The sequence below is a fragment of the Astatotilapia calliptera genome, chromosome 2, assembly GCF_900246225.1.
Source record: "Astatotilapia calliptera chromosome 2, fAstCal1.2, whole genome shotgun sequence".
Lineage (NCBI taxonomy): Eukaryota > Metazoa > Chordata > Actinopteri > Cichliformes > Cichlidae > Astatotilapia > Astatotilapia calliptera.
The window spans coordinates 33,734,096-33,749,505 of NC_039303.1; the positions used below are offsets into that span (position 1 = coordinate 33,734,096).

Consider the following 15,410-nt stretch of genomic DNA (forward strand, 5'->3'; position numbering starts at 1 on the left):
GACGGCTGCTAATCGTCCCAGGACTTGACGTCTGACTAATTCCACCTGAAATCCAGACAGTGCGGTACTCAGAAACTGTAATAAAACCTGGACGCTATAGGCCTCAGTAAGCAAGGTAAGCAAGGATTATTTTTTGGGGGGGATCTCCAGGAGAAAGTCTCTTCATTCTACAAAAACCAAAAACCTAAAACATGGTTGCAGGGCTCAAGTTCTCAAATTTGCATTTGATGAAACCACATGGCTTCTTGAACAATGTCCTTTGAAGAGATGAGACCAAAGAGATGCTTAGCTATAATCCTCAGCACCACTTTTGTGTGTGGACCTCGTACTTAGTTTTTCACGCACTGCTTCTACACATTGGTTTAGTTCTCTCTTAAATAAACAATGACACACTATAACAGATCCTTTGTTGTTGCTCATCTCCCATTGTATTTACCTAATCTGAAGACCTTGGTAGGAATGATTTTGATTATGTCCTGATATATAAAAGTTTAGAATTGACAGAAGGTGGAGTTTCTTTTTTCTTTTTCTTTTTTACTATGACTTTATTTAATGTTACTTTGGTTATAATAGTACTCAAGCAATGCTCCAGCAGCAATGGAACTCTTGAAAGCGGTTTCGGTATGCTGACATATTTAAAAGACAAAAAAGAAAAGAACAAAAAAAAACTTGCCATAGTTTTGTTTATCTATCTTGCAAAGTTTCTGTGTTTTCATTCCAATCTGTCAACACGTGTTTCATTTCATTTAATTGCAATGTCCAACTTGCAGAGACCTGAAGCCTTCTTAAACCGTCTCAGTGAACAGTAAACATTGTGCATGATTTACTATCGTCAAAGTCATGTCTGAGTGCTGAAACCATTGTTAATCTACAATAATAAAAAAATTGTTCATGCTTCACTATTTGACTGAAGATAATAAATGCAGTTACAGAGTATGCACTATAAAGCTTTAGCATAATGGAGCCCATATCACGCGTCAAGTTTCTGCAAAGCAGCTTCACACAAACTTTCACACAAAGTGGGTGCATTTCGCAACACACATTTTTCACTTGGTTTTTTTTTCTGCTCAAGTTAGAAAGAAATGCAAACATATGCAACTGTAGTCACAGTTCACATTTAGAATGTGTGTGATCTTAATTTCTGATTATTTTTTCCCCACATAAGATTATATGTAAGAATATGACTATCCAGACACGGGACACGGGGACATAAATGATGAGCAAACATAATAAATATGTCTGTGTAGGTTCTCAGTCATCCATGTCATGGCAGTCTTAAAAATTTGGCTGATAGGATGATGCATATGATCACTAGTAGGTCAACTACCCCCACAGGGTCAACCACCACTAGGGGTAAAATACCTGAGACTCTCCACCTTTTCGAACTGAAGAAGGACCTTGGAGGAGAGGTGAAACTTCTTTTTTCAAGCTCTTAACACCACAATGAATACAGAAGTTTTTGCTGCAATGATAATTATGAAACTGCAAACTTTTTTTTGGTCAGACTGCAAGATATCACCGAGGTGTTTTACTTCCCGGTTGATTTTACAGCTAGCCGCCATTAAGATCTCCATCTGCAAGAGCTTTCAGGAGGTCAATATGCTGCAAAACGTGAGCACTTGTAGGATAAAATGTGAGAGTATGTAGATTTTCTTTTTTACCTTGTAATTTTTTTCACACACGTTTTAAAAAAAAAAATTGCAATGGCAGTAAATATTACAAAAAAATTGTCATGTAAATTTTTACTCATTATTCACTTTTTTAAAACTACTTACAACTTCAACTCTGTGATTAGGACCTCTGTAATCAGTGAATAAAACTGTTCAAATACACGAATTCACGCGCTTTGACTTTTGTAGCTGTTCAAAAGTATTCGCGCGAATACTCCACAATGCTGTCGGACCTCTTGAAGTAACTACTCCACACCAGGAGGTGGCGATAACGCACTATAGCTGCCTGCCATTGCTTACAGCAACAAGTTCACACTGCTACCCCTCTGACTGGCAGGTGAGATACATTTTTGTTGTTTTGTTGCAGTCATTCATGTTTTTCAATGCTAAATGATTCCAGTACCGTTATTTTAAAGTTCCTGTGATAATAATAACGCGTGTCAAAGCGCTTCCCGTTTAATAGAGCGGAGCGAGCTCGTTTACAGTTAAACAGTAAGCTAATCGTTGTGCTAGCTCGTGATGCGTTTGTATGTTATTGCTGTATGAAACTGTCCACTGTGAGATCATTTCACACGTTTATTTTATCTCGCTTCTTCCCCGTGATCCACATGCGTATTTTTTTAAAGGTATTTCTAAGTGTTAGCCATATAACGTCCCTATTCGGACTTGGTGGCTAACCTGTTACAGAGTTGTGAACGCAGCTGTGTTTTAGCTGATGTTTTGGTCTTCTCTGGTCTTTATGCCTTATCTAAAAATGATACATACAAAACCGGGTGTAATAATGTGGGTACATTAATGCCAAACCCCGGTGAATGAAGGCATTGCAGTCATGGAATAGGGACTGACATATTGACTTGAAGTTACGTGTCCGAAACCACAACACAATAGAGACACCTGAGCCCTTTAAATCAGCGGTCTGGATTTCAGGGATTTCCCTTTAATTTGTATCAAGCAGTCCAGTGCATCCGTAGTTCATAACAATGAACTGCTATTCTCTTCTCGGTGGGGAATTTTAGCAACCATGGACCAGAAAATTCCCTACGACGATTACCAGCTGCCAGTGGTATTCCTGCCTTCTTATGAGAACCCACCTGCATGGATACCTCCACAGGAGGTATGGCAGATATTAATCCAACTAACCTTTGTGCTTAAATCATGTACTAAACATTGTGTACCTTATTATATAGTGTATATTTTTATTTTATTTTATTTATGTATTCAACTTTAGTTACGATTTATAAGTTGTGCTTTATTTTTTGGCTGCTCTTACAGTGCCGAAAATTGTATTTGCCCCCTTACTGATTTCTGACTTTAGACCTGTTGAATCAAGAAATCACTTAAATAGAAGCCATCTGACAAAGAGAAGTGGGCCTAACGATCTTAACTAAAAAGCAAAAAGTCAAAAAGTCATCATCTAAAGAAGCTCAAGAAGAGATGAAAAACAAAATAATTGACATTGATCAGTCTGGAAAGAGGTACAAAGCCATTTTAAGGTTCTGGTACTCCAGTGTACCACGGTGAGAATTATCGACAAATGGGAGAAGGCATGCAACTGTGGTGAACCTTCTGAGGAGGGGCTGACCAAGAGTGCACTGATGGCTCATCCAAGAGGTCACAAAAGAACCCAGAACAACATTTAAAAGACTGCAGGCCTCACTTGGCTCAGTTAAGGTCAAAGGTCACGATTAAACAATAAGAAAGGAGAAAACCACTGCTGACTAAAAAGAACACAAAGGCTTGTTTCACATTTGCCATAAAATATTCTTCATGATCCCCAAGACTTTTGGGAAAATGTTGTATGGGCTAATGAGACAAAAACGGAACTTTTTGGAAGGTTTGTCTCTTTACATCTGTCATAAACTAGCAAATCATTTCATAAAAAGCACATCATACCAACAGTCAAACATAGTGGTGGTAGTGTAAATGTCTGAGGCTGCTTTGCTGCTTCAGGAGCTAAACGATGTACTGTAATTGATAGAACCATGAATTCTTCTCTCCACCAGAGAACCCTGAGAGAATGAACAGCCATTAGTCTGTGTACCTGCTAGAGCAAACTTGGGTTATTTAGTAAGATGATGAAACACTCCAGTAAGTCTAACTCTGAGTGGTCCACAAAGAGTGCAAGAGTGAGTCAAAGTTCCTTTACAGTAATGTGAAAGACCCATTGCCAGTTATCATAAACACTTAATTGCACTTCTTGCTGCCAGGGGTGGCACAACCAGTTATTGGGTTTAGGAGGTATCTACTTTTTCACACAGGGCCTTTTTGATATATGACATCATAATCAGATATGCATTTTGTGCTTGGGTTATCTTTCAGTAGCTGTTGCATGTTAAAAATTGTTTCATGTTCTAAAATATGAAGGTGTCACAATTATGGGGGGAAAAAGAAATCAGGAAGTGGCAAATACTTTTTCACAGCGCTGTACCTAAAATATCTACTGGTAATTTTACTGAATACTATTAAGTTTATCTGAGAGTCACAAAGATTCTTGGAGTTTTTTTTCTTGCTACTGCTTTTTGTAGCTTTTAATGGCATCTTCCAGGCCAAGGAATGGGGCTGCCCAATGTAATGTGATAGGTGGTCACATACAGGTTGTAACCTGCAGGTGCATGCACAGTCCTTGTGTCTCCTTGAGGCTTTTCTGTCTGTCATGGTTTCGTAGTTGGCGCCTTTAACTTCTTTTTTTCAGTTAGTGTTTGGGTTTCAGTGAGTTCATGAAGCCTGTCTTATATGCGTTTGGAAATCTGACAAGCAAAGAGGTGTTGGCGCCTGACTGCAAAGGTCAGGACTGTGCAATACCATTAAATGTGCTACAGAAAGCAAATGGGTGGATATTTTTTGTGAATGTTTTTATTTAGATTTTATTATCCCAAAGGAAATACCTTTTTTGTTGTTGTTGTTGCTGATCTGCTTATTTTCCAAACAGGTCATGCTGAATATGTTGAATATGATGCTTGACTCTTATCACATTGTTTTTAAGGCAGAAGAAGCAAACTTAAAGAAGCTAAATATTGCTGGCTGTTCCTCTTCTCTTGGTTCATTTTTAGCGGGTTCATCATCCTGACTATAACAATGAGCTCACACAGTTTCTGCCTCGTACCATTGTGTTGAAGAAGCCTCCAGGAGCGCAGCTGGGCTTCAATATCCGTGGTGGGAAAGCTTCACAGTTAGGGATCTTTATATCCAAGGTGCGTGCACAGCCCTGGTTATTAATGTGGGGTTGTTTTTTTTCTTGCTGTGCTGCTGACTATTTGTTTGCCTATTTTTAATCAATTTAAATCATTTCTGTGTGCTGGCAGGTGGTCCCAGATTCAGACGCCCACAGAGCAGGGCTACAGGAGGGAGACCAGGTTCTTTCAGTGAATGATGTTGATTTCCAAGACATAGAGCACTCAAGAGTAAGTCGAGGCTGAATTTCAAACAGGCTTTATTCAACACATTGTCTCCAGCACACACTTACATATTGAAATCTACTCTATTCATAAATCTGATTTAGTTTAGGTGTATTTCTATTCATGTATGTACAAGAATAACAAATAGCTTCACATACTATGCTGTGCTCTTTAATCTTCAATATAGTCAGAACATATTCAAGGCGGGGTTGCTCAAGTAAACCTATAATGGTGATCACAATAATAATTTTTTGTGTCAATATCAAGCTCACTATTACAAAAAGTAAGTCAACTTTAATTTGGGGGAGTGCGGTATAGGATAATCTAGACATATTGTTTTATTTGTATTTCAAAATTTCAAGAGTTGAAAAAAACTGATACCTATACCCGGGAAAATACTTGATATTGGATACCCTTTTATATACTGTGGGTGAGATTTTTACCCTATTCTGCAACAACAAGAGTATCAGCAATGAGGTAAATTATTAAATTAAATCTAAGTTAGATTTAAAAATATAAGTATTTGAGACAACATTTAGAGATTTTATTCATTTTATTCATTTTTAATTTATTTTCAGAAATATCCCTACACCCTCATTGTTATTTGGTTGAATGTCTCTTAGCAAGTTGCACCTCAACCAGATGCTTTTTATTATTCTTGGATTATTAGTTACACACTCATTCACACATTGTGGCTATACTTGTAAAACAAACCTAACCCTGTCATGAATGTGGTCCTGTTCTTGAATTATTCTGACGGGATATTTGACCACTGTTCTTGGCGGAATTGGAGTTCATTTTTACCATTAAAAATTACCATGACATTTATACTCACAATGAGCATTATATACAAGTGCATCTCAAAACATTTGAATATTACAAAAAAAAAGTTCATTTGTTTTTGTACCTTCATTCAAAAAATGATGGATTATAACTCATGAAAATCAGAAGTCCACTATCTCAAATTAGTAGAATATTTCAGATCAAAAAAGGATTTGGAATCTTACTATGTCCAGTTTCTGAAAAGTGTGTTCACCTATTCTTTCAGTACTTGGACAATGCTCTGTTTCCATGATTTACTACATCAGTGCAGTGTGACATGGAGGTGATCAGTTTGTGGCACTGCGGAGGTGTTACTGAAGCCCCTGGTTGGCCTGATGGTGTCCTTCAGCTCGTCTGTGTTTTTGTGTTGGGTGTTTGTTATCTTCCTTTTGACAGTATGCCATTGATTCTCTGTGGGATTCAGGTCAGGCGAGACGGCTGGTTATTCAAGCACAGCAATAACATGGTGAGCAAACCATTTGGTAGTTTTGGCATCGTGGGCAGGTGTTAAGTCCTGCTGTAAAAGGAAATTGGCATCTCCATGAATCTTGCCGGCAGTTGGAAGCATCAAGTGCTCTAAAATGTCTTCTTTCAGAGTCTAGGAACTTGATTTCGAAATGAAACAAAAAAAATTTCATGTGAAAAACTTCGAACTAAGCTTTGAACTGATGTCAAAGCTGCTCCTGATGCACTGACACCAGCCTCAGTCCACTCCTTGTGAAGGTCTCCCACCTTCTGGGATGGAGTTATCCTGACAGTCCTCTCAAAGCTGCGGCCATCCCTGCTTGTGGATACTTTCCCACCATGTCATATTTTTTTTTCCCCCAGCCAGGTTTCCATTGATATGCTTTGACACAGCACCGACCAGCCAGTCTTTTCAGCACTGGCCTTCTGTGGTTTGCCCTCGTCATGGAAGGCTGTCAGTCAGCAGACTTCCCCGTGATTGTGGTTGCATGAACTGAACGAGATCAAGAAATGCACCTTATTTGTACTATTTGAACCATAATTTGTTCAAACTGAAATTGAAATATTGTTGTAGTTTGAGATGGTGGATTTCTGATTTTCATGAGCTGTAAAGCCATAATGATCAAAATCAAAACAAAAGAGGCTTGAAACTTTTTTTCCTGCATATTTTTTTTCAAGCATGAATGACTTTCTAGAAGAGAATTAAAGTGTAAGCCATTCTGGCCATAATCAAACCGCTGTGAGAATGATGACGCACTAGATGCACCATAATTGTTTTGTGTTCTGTTTTGTTTGTTTAAAATCAGCAATGCTTGAGGAGATGTACATTTTGCTTTTATTTTGAAAAATTCAGTTCCTGTTGCAGCATGTAAATATTTGGACATAATGTGTAAATATTAGCTTTTAAAAAAAAAAAAAAATTTGACATGCAAATGCATGTTGTAGCATTAATGTGCAAATACAGAAAGCATCTACTCACAGATGATTTCTGTATTTGGAAACTTGTCATTTGAAGGACAGGTTTTTTGCTTGTCCTCCTGATCTATTCTGGACCAATTACAGCCGAGGAGGCCGAATGCACCCGCCCCCTTGTTTAGCAATCACGTGATTTTCGCGCATTGCATGCCGGGAACTCGTGGCAAAACAATCCAAGTACCGCATCAAATGCAAGCATTTGCAGCACCGCAAAACGTTCATTCTCCGGTTCCAATACCTTCTTGTTTTTTCTTTGCTGCACAAAAAAGGAATGTACAAAACAAAAGGAGAACAATGCCGGTCCGTACAAAGACAGACTCGACGAAAAGACAAAGAAAAGATACGAGGAAAAAATCAAAGGTGTGAAAGGGTTAGACCCTTACAAGCACACAGAGGGACAAAAGACGTTAGCGTGCTGCCCAACTTTCACCACGCTCATATTTATAATTACACGGTTCTTGGAGTGAGTGCATACACTCATGAAGTTTAGTAACTTCAGGTCACTGCAACAAGCCCAGGTACAGTTTACCGACAGATGGGTACAGGACCTTGAAACGCACCGTGTAGAACGAAAGACCATCGTACGAACAAAGGTAAGTTTACCAGTCTCACAAATCGTCGTCATAAATACACATTTGTTAACCGTTTATTAGTATAACCTTTGAGCTCAACGGTAATTAATTAGTAGTGGAAATAATTTCTGGTTCATTACAGAAATGTAGCAGTGACAATAATATTGTATGCTGTAATCGCACTGGACAATTAGTGATACAAAACAACTGTTTTATCCTGTGAATAAAAGTATATGTTTTTGTCAATGTACCATGGTAATAACAGAAGTGAAACGCAATATTGTGTCAGGACAATTTACTATTTATGCACAATAAACAAAGGAGCATAGCGCGACAATTTCTGTTCAGCGCCAGACTTGCTTGTAACCTATATCACCAATTATGTTAAGAAAAATGACGTATTAACGACTAAAAAACTCTGACCTTTGTGGGAATGGTTGGAGCAGACTAACATGTGAGCTGGAGTGTTCTGGGACGTTATATTTGGTATATCCAGACCATCCGTCGGCTCTTACTTCGGAAACATGGCTTAAAACATTTCTCTTCAGGACGTAATCCGATTTAAAAAAAAACGATCGGCTTCCCGTGCTGTCATGCGACCGGCTGTTGCAGTTAATAATACAACAGCTTCTTGCCATTTTTTGTTTCTTTTTATCGCTGTGTAACTGAGTTCAATTGAAAGCCTGCGTGCGCTAGTACCTCTGCCACAAGTTCCAGAATCCTTTGCGGTTTTTACCCCTGAATGATGTCACATTTTCAATCTTTATCCTGGTGGGCCGGTCTCTAGTCAAAATGCCCGGGCCGATTTTTTGTCCCAGTCCAGCCTTGGTTGTAGCATTAATGTGCAAATACAGAAAGCATCTACTCACAGATGATTTCTGTATTTGGAAACTTGTCAGGAGGACAGGTTTTTGCTTGTCCTCCTGATCTATCTGCTCTTCCAGTGAAACAGCAGATCTCATACTAAAAAAACGCAAGATTAGGTGGAGCCAAATGTTGCAGTTTTCTTTTTGTTCCATATCTTGTTCATCACAACATTGCATTATATTTTCTGTTTAAGATCATGGATAATGTTTGTCTTCTTCAGGCTGTAGAGATTCTGAAAACTGCGCGAGAAATCCTGATGAGGGTTCGCTTCTTTCCCTACAGTAAGCGTTGGTTTACTCGATTGTATCAGGAGCATGCTGACAACCTAAAAAACCATTTATGTCAACATGTGTTTTTATCTCAACTGTTAAGATGTTTTAGAGAGATGAAGTAAGAAAGAAAAAAAATTTTTTCCTGCAGAATTTGTGTTCATGGGTAGAGATCTTGTAAGATATTATTTTAAGACAGATCTACACTTAATGTCCTTAAATGTCTGAGTCTTGTTTTGCTGTTAGGTTAAGTAAAAGAAATGCTCAGAAGAAACTGTTGTGCTCACTTTGGCTTTGAAAGCAGGTTTTAGTCTGTGCCTTTTACTATTCCTCAGTGTGCTAATACAGCATGAGTTATATATTTAAAACATGCTGAATTTTGCAAGAATTTGAGCATTGTCAGTATGCCATCGTGCCATCGTGCCCACATAATAATAAGATTATCATCTGGCTTATCTGAGTGCAAAAACAAAAGACAATAAAAACTTTAAAGCAGTAAAAACTTTGAGCTATGTCATACTGATACAGAAATGTATAACAGTGTCCATGTCAGTACTCAAATGGTGTCCTTTGTGTGTTGTTTTATCAGACTACCAACGGCAGAAGGAGAGGACCGTACACTAGATGGCAGCAGAGAGAGAGACAAAGACAGAAGGATACTTTACTGCACTTCACTAACATCCTCCCACACACTCTGGCCTCCATTCTGTCTCAGCTCAAAGATGACTAATGCATGACTAACAATCTCATTCAGTCTTTCATGTAAGGAAAATATACATGACGTTAAAGACTGAGTTTCATAGATACTCCTTTCTGCATGCGTCACATGATGAACTCTACTTCGATTGAACATATGGTTAGGAAGTTGTTTCTATGCAGAGCTTTTTTTAAGACTATAAACTAGATTTTACACTATAAATTATAGAACAGATAAATAATAAATATTTTCTAGTCAAGCAAAGGATTTAAAGATGACATTTCCCATGTTTCCTCAAGCCCTGTTATGATATTTCTGCAGATGTTTGCATATGTGTGGACTAAACCACCATCACTTGATATGAGTTATGGTCACCCGACCTCTGTTGAATTTATGAATATATTGCACAATGCTGTTTTTTCATATTTAGTAAAGATTTGTAATTGTGTACGAAATGCTAAGTGATGTAAATATACATTTCAGTCACTGCTACTGAGGGCTTTGGTACTTCTATGTTCCATGCACGAGTTTTACATAAACTGCGCCTGAGCTGATTTAATGCTGTTGCATAAACTATGTGTCTGAGGTGCCAAATGGTTTACGAGCATGGCTTGTAACGTGCTATTAAAGTGCATAACATTTATCGTAGCGTAGTGGTAAAGCTTGTAATGGGGTGTTATCTGTGAGGAGGCACCAATGTTTGCAGGTTTAATTCAAACCAAAGACAGTCTGGTGCTTTCATAATTTTGGCCTGCATGGTTCAAGATGTGCATAGTCAGTAAAATCTGCAGATCCAACCTCTGGCTGCAAATTAAATCTGCATACAATGGAACATTCATAGAAAACAGTTGAATACCTCTGGATCTTAGTGCATTATGCATTCATACAATAAACTGTACGTTAATAGCTACCAGTTTCATCAAGGTATTGTCTTTATTTCTGCACACTGATCATTTTTATGTAAAAAATTTGTTTGAATGGGTTCAGTATTTGCATTTTTTTTTTTATAGAGGTTACGATTACAAAAATCAAGCTCGACTCCTTGACCTTTTCTAGTGTTTGGCTTTGTGCACTTGAAGAACTGGAACCAAAGCTAGAGAAGGACCGGTTTGTTCTGGTGCAAGTAGCAAAACTTGTTTCATCCTTGAAGTCAGTTTCTCTTGAAACTGATTGACTGCATTCCTTTTATTTGACAATTACAATGAGTACAAAAGCTTGTTAACCTTAAGGTTTATTTGAAAAAGAAAACAGAAAAGAAGGAATGCCTTGTAACATTGTTATCATTAAATAGTTTAATATGAAAAAAAAGTCAACCTACAGGGGCTTCATCCCAGGCCATTACTTCATCAATTTACATCAACTTGAAATAAATAAATAAAAAAGCCTTTATGGTCATTCCAATCCTTCAGGTCAACTGATATTCAACTAACAAAATACAATAATTCTGTGTGTATTGTGACTTGGCAATACAACCTAACTGGGAGTTCACTTCAGTGCCTTCCTTGTGGACCAATGAAACTCTACCATTTGTAATAATTTACAATGCAAACACCTTGGTTGCACAACGTCTGAGTAAAGGCAACACACCTTCAAAAAGAGCCTTCCTAATTACAAACCTAAAGACAACCTGCCCCACAAGTTGCTACCTGTACATTATGCTGTGAACATATTAACAAAACCGTGTTTAAGTATAAATTATCACAACGTTACCATCGTTCTGTGTCGACTACAACCCCAAATGAAGATAAAGTGAGCTGAAACAGTTTCAGCTGTTTTCAGACCCGATTCCTTTGCAATATTCTGAAGAGACGTTAGTGTCACAATTCTCCACAGGTGTTTGCCAACTTTCTAATCTTATTTCTATTCACAGTCACTAATAATGACCTGCTAGAAGTCAAGTATATTTCCCTTTCTTCCACTTAAAATTTGTTCATGTAGCTGCAGCTAAAGATCGACTGTCTTTGGTCCAATTGTAAATGTAGTATTGCAAATGTGTCACATTCAAACCCCAAAACCTCTAACCCTGTACAGTGGAAGTTAGCTTAGCTCAACACAGACTGAGGTGATGGCAACTTGATCTGTGCTCATTTCCATCTTGTCAGACAGTTGTAAACACTTCATGCTCTTGCTCATCCTCGAAGGCACACCGATTTAGAACTGGAGGATCTTGGTTACATCACAGAGAGCCGGAGACCTCAAGTCCATCTACAGTCCACCTCTCAATCTCTCCGTCTTTGTCCACCTTTCCTCCCATCACTATCATTCAATTTAGCTGCTGTCCTCCCCTTCGTTAGCATCCAGCTTTGAGCTTTCATCCACATTTTCCAGTGAGTCTGCTCTCTGAATTGACAGCTCAGCGGGGTCCATCATGGGAAGGGTGTTCTGCTCTGGGTGCAGCCAGGGCTTCAAATCGGGGGAATTCTGACTTTTCCAGTTTGAGTATTCCTGTCCCGCCTTGTGCACACTCTTCATTACCTAAAAAGAGAAGCGATGATGCAATTGTTAAAGGACTGCTGCACTCCTCCATTCTCAGTCAACAAAGCTGAAGATAAAGATGGTCATAAAACACTGCGTGGTAGATTACATGGCAAGTAATCTAGTTCTTCAAACAAAACTGAGTATGTAGAGAGAAGGTTTAAATTTTGTTTGCCTATGTAGGTTTTTAAATGGATACACTTCTAAAGTCTTTTAAATAAGGTGTTTTGAACGCCTGGTTTTATAATGGTTGTATGCATTTTTTAGACATCGGTAGATTTGATGGTGTAAAGCAATTTAAGTTGTTCTTTTACCCATTTCCAGTCAGATTTATGTGACCTGGAGATACCATATGAAATACTTTCACGCAGACTTTTAGAAATACTTTTCTTGCTGTTGTTCTTGTCTCATTGATAGTTTCTCTCTCTCTCTCTCTCACACACACACACACACACACACATGTGGATACACTTTGGTCTAAATAGTTTTAATCTACGGAAAATATGAAACTTGGGTTCTTCCAGGAGGGTGACTGACAGCTTAAGCTGAGATTCTACTTTGTCAGCAGCCTTGTCAGGACAGGCCCTTAAATTGTTTCTATGGTTACCATTGTCACTTAAGACACGTGAAACTTTTCCCCTCCCTTATGAGTGTGCACATGTACACACACACACCCCTCTTGCACGTTTAAAAACCCTTGTGAAAACACACCTAGACTGTCACAGATGCCGATACTGTGCTTATGGATTTAACCATATCACTTACAGCTCTGATGTTTACTACAGGTGAACAAATGTTTAGCAGGAAATGGTCTGTGGAAGTGGTTGTGAATCATTACATACCTTAGGAGCAAGAACTTGGGATGCTTTGTTCACCACCCACTTTGGGAGAGAGCCTAGAAGACACACATTCATCGTAAGAACGCTGCAGAAATGAATCAAGAACTCTAAGTTTGAATGGAACAAAGTAATTGTTGCATATAGTTTTACCTTTGGGGTCTGCTTGTGAAAGATATGTAAAAATGCAACTATTTGGTCCCGTGGCCTTGATATAATACCCCGTCTGGATGGAAACGGCTCTTACGAGGTTGCTGCGAGGAGGGAATTTCTATAATTCAAGGAAAACATTTGCAGAATAATAAGGAACACTATACATTTTTATGGTACTTCTGCACAATGTGACAATGGATAAGGCTAGCTTTAAAAACAATAAATCAGTGCACACATAACAGGACAAAGAGGTGTCAAAGACATGTACAAACAGTATGTGTAGAGGCAATGGTTGCTATGTATCTTGAGTGGATGTAGGAGGTGGCGTACCGGGTGTTTGACTGAGAAGTTAACCATGATGTACTCGTCATCTGTGACCTGCCACGAGCGCAGTGTCACAACATCTCTGTTCTTTAATGGAATTGGACAACGCCCTGCAGAAGGCCAAAATAATAAATAAATAAATAAATAAATAAATAAATAAATAAATAAATAAAGACATAAATAATGTTATACTTTGGCAAGCTTTCTCTGTTAGTTCAGTATTTAGGCTCAACAAGTTTGCCCTTATTATGGCAATAAATACACTGGTGTAACAAGAGGCCATAGATGAGATGAGTCTTCATAGATGAGAGCTGAATCAAGTATATATATATATACACACACACACACACACACACACACACACACACACACACACACACACACTTGTAGTTATTGTATCAGCAAACACAAGATCTCACATCTAATCAGGCCCACACCAAACCACAAACACACACAGAGCATTGCAAGTGATAAGAGTGCTCACTCACATGAGTAGTAGCCCACATCAGCATTAGCAGAGAGCCGGGCAATGTCAAAACTCTCCTGCATAGTTACATCCCACTTCTTGCGGTACCGGCTGTCGTGAAGGACGTCGAACATGGTAGCAGCTGACACATCATTAACTATCATTTTACACTGGGGGAAAACATACAGAGGGTTACAGGACACCACCCACATAGCACGACAGCCTAATAAAACTGATTTATTTTTCAAACGGTATTATAGTTTTTAGATTTGGTGCTAAAGCAAACTCACCTTCATCTTGTGGACTTTAGGTACGTGATTTCCTTTATTCACAGCGCGCACCTCGATCCACACTTGCATCCCATTGTTGTCATACTTATTTTGCCAGTTGTCGGTTGCTAAACACTGTTTTTTGAAGTCAACAAAGACCGCCTCATCGGGTAAAATATTCGAAACCCGAGACATATTCGTCTGTTTTAAAAGAAGCCTTTCTTCTTAAAGAGGAAAAAGAAAAATAATATCCTTCAATCTGATCGCCCCCAGAAAAGTTCAGTCTCTCTGTGCTTTTCCACGGACGAGATTTAAAGCTTCTGCCGACGTGGTGCCCTCGGTGAGAGAGATATATGTCTGCTGATCACCTGTCCAGTTGAGCAAGATTTTTGTGTTGAATTCCTGAGCCATTCCTTCAAACACCTCTCCCGCTGACGTAGAGGTTACTTCCTGAAACCAGGTGTGCGTAAAGGGAAAAAAAAAAGGTGTGCCCCGCCCTCAGCTGTCAGTGCAGCTACTATAGGTCGAAACTTTAACTAAACTTAAAAAGTATTTTTAGAAAAGAGCAGCCTTACTGGGTGTTATTCTGAGTAAGTATTAACAATACAAACAGGGGTGCACTCACAGTACTCTGCGCATTGTGGGCGGATCAGGGGAGTGGGTAGGTGAGAATTGCTCAGCGTCAATCCATTCTGAGTATCATCACGACTGTGAAAACCAAACAAAAGCACACCTCTAGTAAACTATGAGTGGAATGTTTAAAAAAAAAATCTGATTTTCACACTTATATTTGATAGTGGCATTACAGTCTGAACCATTTAGGCTTCTTTGGTTCAAATTAGACCTAGTCTACATTGAATTCCTGACTAAATTGAGCAAATTGAAAGTGTCTTTTCACATGGATATTTAGGGATGTACGGCCTGTCTCATCTTGAAAAAACAAAACACCCAACTCTACCACGTGCAAGCAAAACAGGTTTTGAAATCTGTTGAAGAATTTGTTTTATCCACTTATTTAGCAGAAAGTAATGGATGGATGGCTTTTCTTATTCAGCCAGTTTCCTAGACTTGTATCCAACCCAAAGAGCAAATCTTATATAGTACAATTAGGTGAAGATCTCCAATGAGAAAAAGTTTTTTTTGTAAAAGACTAGG

The 15,410-nt window shown here is 38.6% G+C and overlaps 2 protein-coding genes across 6 annotated transcripts; one reads left to right on the forward strand and one right to left on the reverse strand.

Annotated features, from left to right (window-relative positions):
* Positions 1–1,324: 1,324 nt before the first annotated feature.
* On the forward strand, positions 1,325–10,642 carry pdzd11 (PDZ domain containing 11). Of its 5 annotated transcripts, none has more exons than XM_026144667.1 (8): positions 1,325–1,409; positions 1,505–1,639; positions 1,860–2,007; positions 2,687–2,784; positions 4,721–4,861; positions 4,973–5,071; positions 8,987–9,047; positions 9,625–10,642. In XM_026144667.1, exons 4-8 carry the CDS (start codon positions 2,692–2,694, stop codon positions 9,657–9,659), a joined length of 429 nt encoding a protein of 142 aa, XP_026000452.1. In that variant the 5' UTR covers positions 1,325–1,409; positions 1,505–1,639; positions 1,860–2,007; positions 2,687–2,691; the 3' UTR covers positions 9,660–10,642. The 5 variants fall into 5 exon arrangements, with proteins under 5 accessions (XP_026000452.1, XP_026000470.1, XP_026000463.1 ...); XM_026144685.1 differs by having other exon boundaries at positions 1,505–1,633; XM_026144678.1 differs by having other exon boundaries at positions 1,505–1,611.
* A 305-nt stretch (positions 10,643–10,947) lies between these two features.
* Positions 10,948–15,188, reverse strand: stard14 (START domain containing 14). The gene is made up of 6 exons (XM_026144655.1): positions 14,277–15,188; positions 14,009–14,156; positions 13,527–13,630; positions 13,197–13,314; positions 13,050–13,102; positions 10,948–12,207 (listed from the first exon to the last, which is right to left on the reverse strand). The coding sequence occupies exons 1-6, from the start codon at positions 14,448–14,450 to the stop codon at positions 12,001–12,003; spliced, it is 804 nt and encodes a 267-aa protein (XP_026000440.1). The 5' UTR covers positions 14,451–15,188; the 3' UTR covers positions 10,948–12,000.
* Positions 15,189–15,410: the final 222 nt, after the last annotated feature.

Coding starts and splice junctions, on each gene's coding strand:
- pdzd11 (XM_026144667.1), top strand. CDS start 2,692: ATGGACCAGAAAATTCCCTACGACGATTACCAGCTGCCAGTGGTATTC. Junction 5,072..8,986: donor AAGACATAGAGCACTCAAGA/GTAAGTCGAGGC, acceptor TGTCTTCTTCAG/GCTGTAGAGATTCTGAAAAC. Junction 9,048..9,624: donor GGTTCGCTTCTTTCCCTACA/GTAAGCGTTGGT, acceptor TTGTTTTATCAG/ACTACCAACGGCAGAAGGAG.
- stard14 (XM_026144655.1), bottom strand. CDS start 14,450: ATGTCTCGGGTTTCGAATATTTTACCCGATGAGGCGGTCTTTGTTGAC. Junction 13,315..13,526: donor ACTTCTCAGTCAAACACCCG/GTACGCCACCTC, acceptor CTTGAATTATAG/AAATTCCCTCCTCGCAGCAA. Junction 13,103..13,196: donor TTCACAAGCAGACCCCAAAG/GTAAAACTATAT, acceptor TGTGTCTTCTAG/GCTCTCTCCCAAAGTGGGTG.